At 43.0% G+C, this 13,845-nt stretch overlaps 1 protein-coding gene across 2 annotated transcripts in view; it reads right to left on the minus strand.

Moving 5' to 3' along the window:
* Positions 1-13,845, minus strand: part of znrf3 (zinc and ring finger 3) — a 78,491-nt gene that overhangs the window by 7,052 nt on the left and 57,594 nt on the right. For both annotated transcript variants that reach the window (XM_030104132.1, XM_030104131.1), the window contains exons 3-4: positions 3,587-3,661; positions 1,360-1,491 (exon numbers count right to left, since the gene is read on the minus strand). In XM_030104132.1, coding sequence (XP_029959992.1) covers positions 1,360-1,491; positions 3,587-3,661 — 207 coding nt within the window. The remainder of the gene's footprint in view (positions 1-1,359; positions 1,492-3,586; positions 3,662-13,845) is intronic.

Consider the following 13,845-nt stretch of genomic DNA (forward strand, 5'->3'; position numbering starts at 1 on the left):
CGCCGCACGCCGGGTGTTAAAAGAGGTCCACTGTCTGACAGGGAATCACATTACAGTCATATATACACTCCTCATTATGCTAATAACTCAATCTGTGACCTTCACGTGTGATTCAAAGACACTCCACGGGAGAGAAACGCAGCTGATTATTCATGTTATTCAATTCATTCCCACGTCAGGATCACGCTCTCCTCCCCGTGTCCGCGCTCCGCCGAGGTCACATCTGGTGCACAAATGGAGTTTACGCCGCAGAGTGGAGGTGATTGCTCAAATAAGAGATCGATTAAAGTGTATCACCACCGACTCTGAAACAGATGTGAGGGATTTACTATCCCTCTCTGTTTTATGTCACTCCGTCTCAAGCATGCACGGGTTTTGGACTCTGGAGTCTGATAAAGCCGGAACAGCTGCATCCTCACCTCTGCGTGGAAGCCGGGGATGTGTGTATTGGCAAAGAGCGCGGTGATATGAAACATAACACAGCACAGAGTCTGTGATTCAAGATATACCATGAGATTGTGTCATTTGTGAAACGCTTCTCTCTTTTTTTTTTTTTTTTAAAAATACATCATTGGATTTTTCCCTTCCTTTGTTTGATATATAAGGAAAAAGTCCCGTGTGTTGTGTATGAAACTGAGTTCAGCCATGCTGCTTTAGTTTGTGGTTTGGTATTGACTGAAATAAACAAGGTCTTCTCTGAAGGCCAGATCAAGTGGATGGTTCCTCTCCAATTGGCGTTTAATCACCTTAATTAGTTCAAAGCTGTTTAACCATTTGTTTTGCATGTTGTTACTTCCAGCCTGTGCCTTAAAACAACTCCTGACTATATCTAGATATAAGATTTAAAAGACCTCACTGCAATCCTTCTTGTCACACTAATGAAACACGATCTAACCTGTCTATAAATCATGGACTTAATGATCAAATGTAATGATGATACAGTTCATGTTAAAGGGAAAATACTGAATAAAAAACAGATTCGCTTCAAGTGAGCAAGACTTTCCACAGCCTTCAGCCCTCATGCATTAAACAACTGTTTCAAACTGTAAAAAAAAAGAAAAAGAAAAAAAAAGTAGACTGAAGAAGAAAAAGACGGCTGTTATCAGACAGTGCTTCTCTCGGGCTTTCATTATGTCAAGTTATTTGACCTCAAAGTGTGCTGGTCTCTTATCAAATATTCCAAGCAAACAAACAGCTCTTTGAATGGCTGATATTAATCTCTCGCAGCGCTGTGAAAGACTCTTTGGCCTGGAGGGCAGCGGGGAGCAGAGCAGAAAGGAAAAGGGTCAGATTTCACAGCTGGAATTTTCGTTTGTCTCCAGAACCTCTGGGCTCCCCCGATTCCGCGGCGTCTCTTACCCGCGGCGGTCGGTGCTGTATCCGGGCCCGCGCCACCTTCTGCTTGTTGACGATGTTCATGAGTTTCACGGCGTCGTTGCCCTTCACGTAAACCACCGGCCTCTTCAGGGGATCCTCGGCGACCTGGTTCAGCTGAGGAGAGCACAGAAAAACAAGAGTCTTCAGAACAGAACGGCCGCATGATGCCGGTGGAAGCAGCTGGGCTGAATGGCGACGAGCAGCAAGTGCAGGAATTCATCAAAACCCAGGAAAATCCATCCATCCATCCATCCATCCAGTTCCGAGTCAGAGTGCAGAACAGCTTAATGAAAACAGCACCACCGTTTTATAGTAATCACTGAAAACCGTCTTTTATCTGAGGATGCCGGCATGTGGTTACTGCTCTCATACACTTCAGTTCAGCCGGGGATGAAAAGCTGCAATGGATCCTAACTTGTACTGACAGAAAGCAACGCGAGTTTGAAGAAAGACCCAGTGAAAGCTGAAACATTCAGTCGTGATTATTAAGAATTCAAGTCAGGGACGAGTCACACGCCTGGCTTCACATGCGAGTAGATTCAATTTATTCTGACCACATTTGAACCTTTGAACTGTAAGTTCTCTGATGAATTTAGTTTATTTTCTTAATGAAATTAGCAGACATTTTTCTCATAAACCCTTGCAGCAAAAGTGTTCAGTTACTGATAGTAAGAATAATATTTTGCGACCCTCAGAGTGATCAAAATTGTACCCTTGCTGTTGCGGTCCAGCATGAAAGGAAACAAAGGAGAAAATCGCTCAGAGCTCAGTGACATTTGCTAAGCAGCACACGTTACTTCATTCAAAGAATATACCAAAACAGAAAGTTTGGGAAGGACGGTCCTCCTCTCCCAGCTGGGAAAAATGACCTCCAGGCCCGAGACGAGGAAACTGTGGCCACGGTTTGCCAGAAGGAGCAGGAGGAAATAGTCAATGAATACTATGTTCTGGCTTTTGAGGCAATTGACATAGTCCTTTACTCCTCTCCTCTCTCTGTTCTTTCCTCTCGTCTGCCGTTTGGAATCTGTAATTTGAAAAGCCCAGGGGAAATACCGAGGATATTCACTGTGCTATTTCTTCTGCTGTCGTCATGTTCCCCAGTGAAATACTGTACGTTCTGGTTTCAAAGTATAGATGTCGAAACTTTTGATCTCTCGCTGGATTCACGTGAATCGACTCGGCCGAGTTTTAAAGTTTAGTCACCGACCAACGACGGGCTGATAAAAAAATGAAGCAAACTAACAAAACAAACCTCCTACGAATGCAAACATATTAATGCATCATTTGACTTCAGCCAAAACTAAACCCCGGGCAGGACTTGAACTCGCATTCCAGCATGAATTGAGAAAAAAAAAAAAGCAGGTCAAGTACATTAACTTTATAAAGCTGCTCATAATTTTGGCCCCGGGACCTTAATTCTCCCTAAGCTCCTCCTCCCTGCCCCTCGGCCTTGTGGCTCCTGTCTGTGCCGATCGGGCCGCCCTGACTGGAAAAGCCTCTCGGGGGAATTTAACACAGCCGCCCAGCGCCGCCTTTCATGTGGTCTGCGCGCAATCCCTTTTATCTCTCAGCTACGCACTTTACGACCCGGCAGCAGAGAAGAAGAGGCGAGGAGGAGAAGAAACAAAAAAAAAAAGAAAAAAAAAACTTTGCAAGTCCAGGCCTGGCACGGCGAGGATGAATACCACAGGAGAATTCTTGCGACAAAGACGCTCAGAGAGGAGCAACTCCAGCATTAGAAGTCTTAGAAGCAGAGACACGGGAATCAGAAAGTTTGGAAGAGCGTCTGCGTGACTGTGACGAGATAAAAACCCTTTCTGTTCCACACAGCTCCGTCTTCAAAGACGCCTTAACGGTCCCAGAAGGTGAGGTAATGTGTGCTACCTGTGCAATTATCAGCTCAACACAGTTTGGTCGCAGTCCAGCGAAAGCTAAGCTCGGATATCCATTTTCAGTGCTTCCCAGAATGCAGTGCAAAGCTAGAAAGAGCTGGTAGACCTGAATCCAGCAGAGGCCCATCCACATGCTCTCGAGCTGCACTAAAGATAGCGAGATCATTGTTTCTGCGGACCGAAGCCAGACGAGGAGGGCAGGGCACGCCGCCGGGCCTCATTCGGAACGAAAAAAAAACAAACAAAAGCGGAGCGGCTGTCATTGAAAGATCAGACAGTTTCGCTTTTTGGCCAGGTGAACGGAGGTGTGTACCAACCTGGTCGATGGCATCCGGATTTTCCGAGACGTCAAAGATGACGGCCGTGGCTCCCCGCTGCACCGCTCGCTTCGCCTGCAGACACACAACAAAACATTTTATGTTTATATTGGAAATCCATGATCACACCAAAGCTCTCATGTTTCATTACAGGCCACTAGAGGGCGTTATCTGCCTGGGTGTCATCCCCACCACCTGATACGCCAATCAAAGGTGGGATCCAACTGAAGGGAAGTAAACAAGCTGCTGCTGACAATCACTAAGATGCACGTGGAGTTGTTTATTTTTTTTCCTCTTTGGATTCTACACCCGATCCTTTCTCTTCAAAAACAGCCACACGCAATCAAGAGCGCGTGAGGAGACGATAGTCCTGATATATACCGCCGTCATCCAGAGGCATCAAGAGGTGCTTGTGACAAACTTCCTGCATAATCAGGGTTTCAAATCATGTTGATTGAATTGACCACTTGAACATGTCCTGAAGGCTCCTCATGAGTCCCCCGCCGGCGCCCAGGAGGCCTCGGGCACTGCGGATTGCACGCGTAATGAGCGTAATGTCTGTTTTCACGACGTGTCTCCAGTGTAGTGAGTGACTCTAGCATTCAGTCGTCCAAAAAGTAAAAAAGAAATTACCTGACGGACAACAGTATTGAGTTGCTAAAAGCAAGCTGCCATTTTTATTCCGTCAGAGCCAAACTGACACTCAGCACAGGCATTACTCAGCTCAAACACGCTGCATCCTGAAGCTATCTTCATGATAAAACTGTTGAAGGACTAATAATCCATGCACAGCGCCGTGTGATGCAACGCCGCATGACAGGAGTGGAATTTGAATCGAATTCTGCTTGTGCACACTGTGAAAAAAGTTGCATAAAGTTATCAAGGATTTCCAGCTGCTAAAGACGGGGCGCCGCTTTCATCTGAGAGTGGGGAAAAGTCACAGCACAGAGGCCTTTTGAAGAGTTCTGCTAAAGGCGAAAGATAAAGGAAATGCTTGGATCTGCAGAACCCAAAGTATCTGCTCGCAGAATCCAAATTGGCTTCCCCTCGTCTGAAAAAAAAAAAAAAAAAAAAAGAATAAAACGTTCCTTTATCTTAACTCTTTGCCTTCTCCTTTTACAACCCGTTCTCACCCCGCTTGATTCACGGTGCCCTATTTAGACAACGTTTTGATGTCTGCACTACATGATCTGAAGGAACGCGGCTGGGATCATATCCTGGTATTATCAAGTGCCCTTGGGTTCCTGCCAGCGCTCTTCATAACTGGGGGTGGGTGGAGGGTGGGGGGGGGTGAAGATCAAAGTGACGATGCGCAGCTCTGTGGCTCTACTCAGGACTGGCTGGAAAGTGTCGCCGCTCCGCTCGCGGGAGGCCGGAGAAACGGAGCGGTGGCGGCGGCGTGTGTGCGTGGGAGGCGCACTCGCTCTCCTCACAGCACATCGGGTTGATTTCTGAGGCGGACGCAATCGACAATGGGCCGCTGAGCAGGTTTGTGCATTGTCTTGCCAAACAAAAAAGCCAGCGCACATGTAAACGGACAAAAGAAAAGGATAAGAAGGTGTTGGAACGAAAGAATCTGCATTCTTTAGCTTCCTCTATTTTTAATATTGCAGCTTCTTGAAATCTTGCAAACTCAACCTTAGAGTCGTTTATCTTCTGAACTCCAGAACAAGACTGGCCCAACTTTAAATGTGTCTATTAAAAGCTGCTCTGTGATACTTCCCCCATTATCCTGTGTACTCTTCAAACAGAGGTTACTGATTAGCCCGAGCACTCCAAGAACTGTAGCAGTGTTTGCACACAATGGACAGAACAGCCCAGTATTGTTTTAATCAACCCACAAAGGAAGAAGAGAAACTGTTGATAACGTCAATAACGACATGAGATTGTCAGCACTGAAACAGTTGCATACATTCACAGATCCCCTCCATTTGGTTTGACTACTGCTGCATGGACAAGTTCCAACAAGAGAGAAATACATTCACACATCTAAAAGGCCTTTGATTTCAATGGTGGTGCACGTGGAAAACTATTACTTCATCTTTGATTCAGTAAATCAACTAGCAGTAAATTCAGAGACATCGCGGTGATCCTAGGCTCGCTTTCGTTTTGGTTTAATCCAAAGACGAGATGTTTATGAGTCTGGCTTTCATAGCACATTAAAGACTAATTAACCCTACAAACCGATTCGATCTTTCTCAGCAGCGAATTAAAGCCTTATCAAGCACAGTACTGCTTTAAAAAAAATTCAGAAATGATAAATAGCAGCTCCTCAAACTTTTGCTTTGGTCTTGCCTCCTTTACATAAACTAACATGGCTCGTTTTCTTTCGTTTCTTTCGCCCAACTTTTGTGCTTGGAAAGTTCAAAAGCGAGCGGGGCAAAAATCATGGCTCGGCTTTTCCCTCTCACCCAGTTTTTCTTCCCGCTCCACGCTGCCAGGCTCCAGCCCCCATTTAATTCAGCGCAAGTCTGCTCCTTTGATGTTAGCTCTCCCAGTTAATAATTAATAGCTCTTGGTAAGACGCTTTGAGAAGAAAGAGATCTCCCTCCTGAAGAATCTCCACTCGGATAGGCAGTGCAGGGACTTGCCTGACGACAACAAAAATGCACCCACAGGCAAAGCAGCTCTCTTAAAAAACATGACACATCTCCTTTTCAGACCCGTTAAAAAAAAAAAAAAAAAAAAGAAAAAACAACCTGTTACAACCTCGGACACCAAAGAAGGGATAAACGCTATGAGAAGATTACTCAAAACTCCCAAGAAGTTTACAATGTTGCTCAAAATCTCCTCGGCTCCAGCGTCAGGAGATATTAAGCAGTTTGAGACGGCCATCAGCCCCAAACAGCAAACTTTACACAAGGAGGAATCTCATACCAGAAATACAAGCTTTCATGAGAGAAGTTTCATTTCAAGGAGGACATCACACATGACACACTCATCATGAATCCTGAAGGTTGCAGCTGATGTGCGGTAATATTTCAATGTCTTTCTTTGAGTCTCAGAAGTCACAACTTTTTTCTGAACTATAAATCACAACTGTAACAAAACGCACTAATAAAGAAAAACATGCATAAGATACTTTTTTTTTGGCTGCTGAAATCGATTTTTTTTTTTAATCTGATTGTTTAAGTTCTGCAAGCAGCACTTAGTTCATAAGGTCAAAGTGTGCGGAAATGGTTCATTTCTGCACGTCTTTTGGTGGAGAAAGCGTGATCTCCATCACTGGAGAAGCCCGGCTCATCAACCAGGCCCCAGTCGACTCAGGCTCAAACAAGAATCAATTGCAAAGAAAAGTTGTTTGATCTTCTGTGCACAGCTCTGCTGCTCATCCCACAAATGCCTGTTCCGTATAGATGTACAGTTTAATAACGAAATAATCAGGCAATAATTAAAACAGATTTAAATCAACAAAGAAGTAGGTTATCAGTTAAACATTCCTTAGTTCGTGTGCATAGTTTATGGTGCAATTTGATCCATATTAGAAGCCTCTGAACTTGAAATAAATCCTTCAGCTTTAAGACTTTTAGTTCAAAGCACATCTATATAGGAAACTGTAGGGTGAATCTCACAGGGAGTGAAGCAACACAGAATAAAACACACCTTGAAATGTTGCAATAAAGTTACCTAAAGCAGAAATATGAAACATCTTCAGCTCACGACACGAGCTTGGTCTGAACCGCGAGCAGAGGGGGTGGGGGGGGGGGGGGGGGGCGGGGACTGTGGTACAGGTACTTCACAATACTGCTGGCTAAACAAACTTCCCACTGGCTCGGAGGCATTAAATTAGGGTACAATCGTTCCCCAAGTGAACAAAAAAAAAAACCACAGCAGAAAGTACTGAGCGCTCAGTCTAGACGCAGACGAAAATGAAAGCTATGTTTAGCATCCGTAAGTAAGCCTGCCAGCTTGTAAGATCTGAGGAAGCGAATTTTTCGCTCGTCTGGAAGGAGGCCTCTCTCGCTGCAGTCCTCGTTTCATCAGACTGACACAAGCCCAGGATTCCCGCAATAATGAAGTGAGAAAATCCAGAAGAAAAGGGACGTCTGTGTGCTCACAAGTGGCCGGACCAACACCTGGATCCACCTGCCACATCTGCCCACATGTCAGCTCTTATATCACATCACTCCAGCTTTCTTGTCTACTTTCTTCTCCTCTGCTTCCCTCCTTCCTCCTCCTCTACATGCTTTCCTTTCCCTCTCTCTCGCTGCACTGCTATAATTAAGGCAATTAAGTCTTCAGAAGACTCTCCACTGCTATTATGCTGTAATTTCATGTTGCCTCCTGGCTTTACAGTTTATTAAAAGATAAAGGCATACTTTTCTCCCATGGATTTTCTTATATGTGGTCACCCCCCCTTCTTCCCCTCTTCTTCCTCACTCCCTTTCAGAGCCGGCATGTGAGCCAAGACATTATTTACATTCTGCTAAAATAAAAGCTTTCAACGTGGCCTTGCTCCATCTGAAGGCCCAGCGAAAGTGATGAAAACTGAGTTTCCAGTTTGTGCTAGCAGATATAAACACATACAGACATGGATATACTCCCTTAAATGTGTCTTTTTATAACTTTAGAGAATTGTGGCAACTGTATACGTTTAAATTCTGCCTAGCGAGCAAGCTCCTCATGCTAAGAGTTAACCATGAACTTGCTAACTTTTAGACTTTTCTCAAAATTGCTATTTTTTAACCCAGCAGTTTTTAGATCATAAGAACATTGCTTGTTCATCTTCCACCTTCACCAAAATGATTACACACCGTCCGTCTCATTATCTCTCTTTGTTGGTTTAACACCTCGCTGACAAACTGTCAATCTGCCATAACTTGTTCCTGTTTCCAGATGTCTGGCGTGTTGGCAAGTGTGTCGCTGTAATCGACAGGTTTGACGCGCACGCTCACGTTACGTCAAGGCAACGGTAGGATTAAGACTTTCCTGTTCCCACAGGCGCACAAACCCTGTCCTAAAACCATTCAGGGGGGTACAGTGTGAACTGGAATAACCTTCAGTGAATTGTTTTTTTTTTTTGGATAAGGTCTCGACTTAAAACCAGGAAATCTCACCTTCTGAACTACAAATTAAAGTGAAGAGGGTAAAAAAAAACAAAAAACAGTCTTTCTCTCTCCCTCTTCCATCTTTTCAAACTTTTGAACTCCGCCTTGTGATGGCTGTTTAATATTAATGTGATTAGGCTTCCAGCTGGGGCGTTTTACTGCCGTCTCAGGAAGCGTTTCTTAAGTGGTGTAAGAAAAAGTGGTTTACGAAGCACATGAAAATCCACTTGTGTGTCACACACCAGCGCGGGGCTGGGGCCGGCGAGCCTTCCTTCAGCTCCTCTGTATTCCGCCGCCTTCGTATAAACCCAGTTTACTCAACATAAACACGCGGGGGAAAGAATCACTTGAAGCACTCAGTGAGCAGACAGCGCCATTAATAAATAACATGTAGATAAGAGGTGAAGTTAGGGAATGAATGCTGACCTGATTAACATGGTTAGATTATGGCGGGGTGATGCTTGAGGAAAGAAAAATATTTCCTTTTATAATTAAAAAAAAAAAAAGATGAAGACGTTGTGCTATTTGCTTTGAACTTAAATAAATCATCAAAACATCTGAAATTAAAAAAAATAATAATTAAAAGTAAATGTTTAAATCTGGCGCACTTACAAAGAATACCAGGATTATAAAAGGCATGCATTCATTTTTTCCATATCCAGACGTAACTGTTCCAGAACCATCTGGAAATTTGTTCCTCAGCTCGGGGTGTTGTGCTTCAACCCTGCAATCAGCCTTCCTCCTCGCGGGATTAGCTTCTCTGCTCGTTCACAAGCTTCTCAGACACTCCAGTCTCTCTTTCTGCTGCTCTATTCTCATTTTCGACTCTACGTTTTCGCATTTTCAGTTTTTTTGATGGTACAGTAGCAACATTCTGTTGCCAAATAGTGACATCTCCTGGTCCTAGATGGTATTTACCAGCATATTCTGATATATGTCACTTCTTCGTAAAAGTCCCATCATCAGCTAAACACATGCAGGCACAAAATAGATTTTAGCATTTTTTTTAATACTTATTTTATCTAGTAAAAGGTTGATTGTTACTACTTGGCTAAATGAAGCCACTGAATCTGATTCCAGAGAGGTCACCAGCCCATCACAGGATAGACACACTGACAGTCAACCACACACACACTCACACTGTAAGGTAAGAAAGCTAACCACTGTACAGCCTCAGGATGTAATATCATCACACAAAAACAGGATAATCCAATTTTACAGGCTCGTGTTTAAACTTTCCAGCTTCTTCAGATTATTTTTGCTTGTGGTTCGAAGGCACTCTAAAAAGCATTGAAATATACAAACCCTCATATTTTCCTCAGAACTATACAAACTGTGGGATTTTTTCCAGGCAGCAAAATTGCAAGGTATGCTGCAACATGAGCATTATTGCATGTGTGCACTGAAAGACATGCCATTTAAAGCAAGAGATATGAAGATCTGAGGCAGGTGTAATGACCTGACCCACCTCGGGTGACCTTGCATGTGTGCTGTACATCATGTACACAACACCCACACCCACACACACACACACACACAAACAAACACAAATGGATATATAATAACTATGCATTCAACTATGATGCCAGAGCCCGAGGGAACATGTGTTCCAGTGGGTGAAGTCTTTTCTTTCCATTGGTTTAAATCCCCAAGAAAGAATTGTGCAACAAACAGAAAAACGACAGAATGCCTGCAGGTTCATCAGCCTTTGAATCAGTTTCTTTTGGAGAGAAGTGTTTCACCCACAGGCCGACATCTGGATCGGTGTGAAAAGCCCCTGAGAAGGTGGGAAAACTGAGCTCTTTGGGGACGAAAACAACACATGAGAGAGGGAGCCTGAAGTTTTCTACACTCATCATCATCTACCACACTCCTCCAAGTCGACATCCCTCTAAAACAGATCGCTCCACCTATGTGTGCATTTCTGGCATTTCTTGTCTTCCTCACTTCATCTTTCCCCTCCTTCCCATTTCTGTATCTGCCTCAGTGCCCAATGTGGGGTGGCTGTTCGCCCACAATTGCATAATCAGAATTATACAAGTGAACTGTGCTATCAAACTGTGTGTGCGTGCGCGTGTGTGTGTGTGTGTGAAGGGGCACCTCCGAGGAGGCCTGCCGGCAGAGCTTGGCAAAGAGCCGAACCCCATTAAAGAGCGGAGAGAGAGAGAGACATGCTGAAAACATACCTCTGTTCCTCATATCGCCATTTATTGACAGTTCGGAAGCCTTGATTCTCACCTCAACTGCAATCTGTTTAAACATCTATACACCCTGAACTGAAAACTAATAACTTTATTTATAAGGCACATTCATTCATGAAATGGAGTTTTACAGTTTACAAATGAGAAAAAAAAATACAATGAGACTTAATAATATTGTTCAATATTGAAAGCGAGGTGGCTTTAATAGTAGACTCAAATTAAACAAGAATACTATGCGGGAAAAAAATATAGGAGGGGAAAAAAAGACATGACATACGAAATGTTAAAATGAGACAGTCAAAAAAGGCTTTGACAGAAAACTCGTCCCCCCGCTCCGGGTGCTGAGCTGCTATTTAAACCTGGTAACAGACGGTGCCTGGTGGATTTAAACTGGTCTTTTGGTGATTCATGATGGGAACATTTATTAAAAGAGCACTCGCTGATCTTAAAGTGCAGTTTGGAAAATAGTCTGTCAGGAAGTCAGACGTGAATGATGGTGTTAATCCTCAAAGTTTAAAACTTTTGAATTGCACTGCCAAGTGGAAACACGTACAGCGAGAGCAGTAATGATATAGAGGAGAACACAGCTTGACCAAACCACCAGGTAATAATGCTCACACGCGAAAAGAAAACCCTCAAAGTATCATGTTTCTGCCCACAATGTGTTCATGAGCCCCAAAAAGAGGTCAGAAATGTGTGATAAATTATGGAATCATACTGTCTTTGCTATGAATGTCAGATTTAAATGTTTTTTCATCTGCTTCACCTTTGTTGAGACAGGTTCATGTAAGATCTTCACTCATGTTTCAGTTTTGTTTTTCAACCCAAACTGCCACACTGGGGAGACAAAAATAAATAAATAAATAAATAAATAAAATTAGAAGTTTTTAAATTTGCGATCATTTGTTCGGACTGGATCAAAGCATGTGGAAAAAAATAAGTGTCATAGCTGAGAGTCACCCATAACAGCAATCCAACTTGTCTGTCCACCAAAGAGTTTGTGTTTTTGCCATAAGTTAATGCAGATTGTTGTCTTCAGCGATTCCGTCAATTTTCATGTAAGTGGACGATGTTTTCAAAATGTTGTGTAAAGGCTAAACTTTTCAGGAACTAAAATGCGAAAAAAAAAAAAAAAAGTGTTGTCTCATAAATTGGGCCTTAAACACCTATTCATTTGTAAATTATTCTGTAAAAAAATATTTTGAGAAGATAAAAAAAGGTAAAAATTTGTGAGTTATTTTACATGTATAAATGCGATTCCCGCTCGTTACCGATTTTAAACACTGATAATTTTCTGAAAACCCTTTAAGAGAATGAACTGACCTAATGCAGACGGAAAGGCTACAGAACCTTCAAAAAGATGATATAAAAAAGAATTTTGAATGGTTGTCATCATGTGGCCCAGAGGCTGAATTTCTGCGGAAACATTGTGGTTTTCACAAAATAACAACCTGCTTTATAACTTTCATCGTCCGTGCTCCATCTTTTAACACTGGGTTGGTTTACTGGCACGTTTGTTTTGGCGGGAAAATTAGCTGGAACGCTGAAGGATCTCTCTTTTCAGTGTCACAAGGACAGAATAAATATATTAAAAAAATAGATATGCGAGACTCAAACACAGAAACGGGAGCTTCTTGTGGAATATAAAGCATTTTATCTGCCTCGCTCTCTAAATATACATGTTTGCGCTGGTTGTTGTGCACCGCAGGCAGCATTTCCTGCCTTCCTCTACAGTTTGGTGTCTTGTGGCGTCAGGCGAGCGGAGCACTCTTACACAAACAGCAGCGCAGATGCAGAACGCACCGAGTCGGACCGCCGCTAATCAAGAAGCCTTTTAGTCTGCGCTCGTCCCGCTGCCCGCTGCTCTGCCCTGCCGAGACCAAACACTGAGGCCGGAGGAATGGACAACCGCTAATTAAATTTCCTCCACTTTTCCTCTCCGTCCCCTCCCATGTTGTTTTCTTACCGGTTTTGGTCTCTGGCCCCTTTGTGATTCACAGGAAAATAAACAAACTTTGGGAGACAAGAATACCACTTTTTAAGAGCTTTTTCTTGACCGAGTGTCGAAACGACGGGTGTCTGGGTGGAAGAATCAGAAGTCCAGGTTAAACTGGGAATATTGATACTGGTTTTAATCTGTTATAGAAAATAACACAAAGCCTTTTATGCATGCATGTCTGCAAGGCTGATTGGTTTAATCTACAAGTTAAGTGATATTTTAAGAAGTTAAATGGATGAAAAACCAAGAAAATTTGCAGAAGGTTCTGATAAAAGCTATCTTGTTTTTTGTTTTTTTTTAAAAATTGAATTGGAAAAAATATATACCTAAAGGTGCAACACTCTTATTTGAATATTCTGGATATTCAAAAATATCCACAGAAAAACTAAATGATCTGACAGAAAATGTGAATATCACACATTAAAGACATGTTTTGCTGAAGAAATATTTACTGAAGTTAAAAAGCTCATCAAATAGCTAGCTGCATCGTCTTGTAATACCAATCCATAACACTAGATGGGGTAGTGAGTCACTTCGGCACCCTCGGGGTAACAGTGTGTTTTGCTGTCCTTCAGCCACCAGTAACGTTGGCTGTTACTAATCTACCACTAGAGGGAGATTAAACTACAATTTGAGAATCAATCGTTTTACTTAAACTTTCTTTACTAAAACAAAAGCAATCGAGCAAACTGCTAACTGCTGAGACATGTCAAAAGATGCTTTGACTCCTGAGCTGTAAGGTGAGAAAATCATATCTCACATTTCAGTTGCGCTCTTGCAGTGCAAGCGAAACAAGCCGCTACACAGCCTGACTTTACGACTCTATCGATTAAATCAGGAGCGCATGTGTACCATCAAAGAAAATGCACGCGAGGCGGAGATCTGGGAAAAAAGCAGCAGTGGGCTCTGGCAACACTCAACTGTCTTTTTCAGGCAAAAAAACAAAGAGCAAACAGTGGGTTCCACCTCCTGGGCTAACTACTAACCACAAGCCTCAAACAAACACCTGCA

The sequence above is a fragment of the Salarias fasciatus genome, chromosome 12 (genome assembly GCF_902148845.1).
Source record: "Salarias fasciatus chromosome 12, fSalaFa1.1, whole genome shotgun sequence".
NCBI classification, from domain to species: Eukaryota; Metazoa; Chordata; class Actinopteri; order Blenniiformes; family Blenniidae; genus Salarias; species Salarias fasciatus.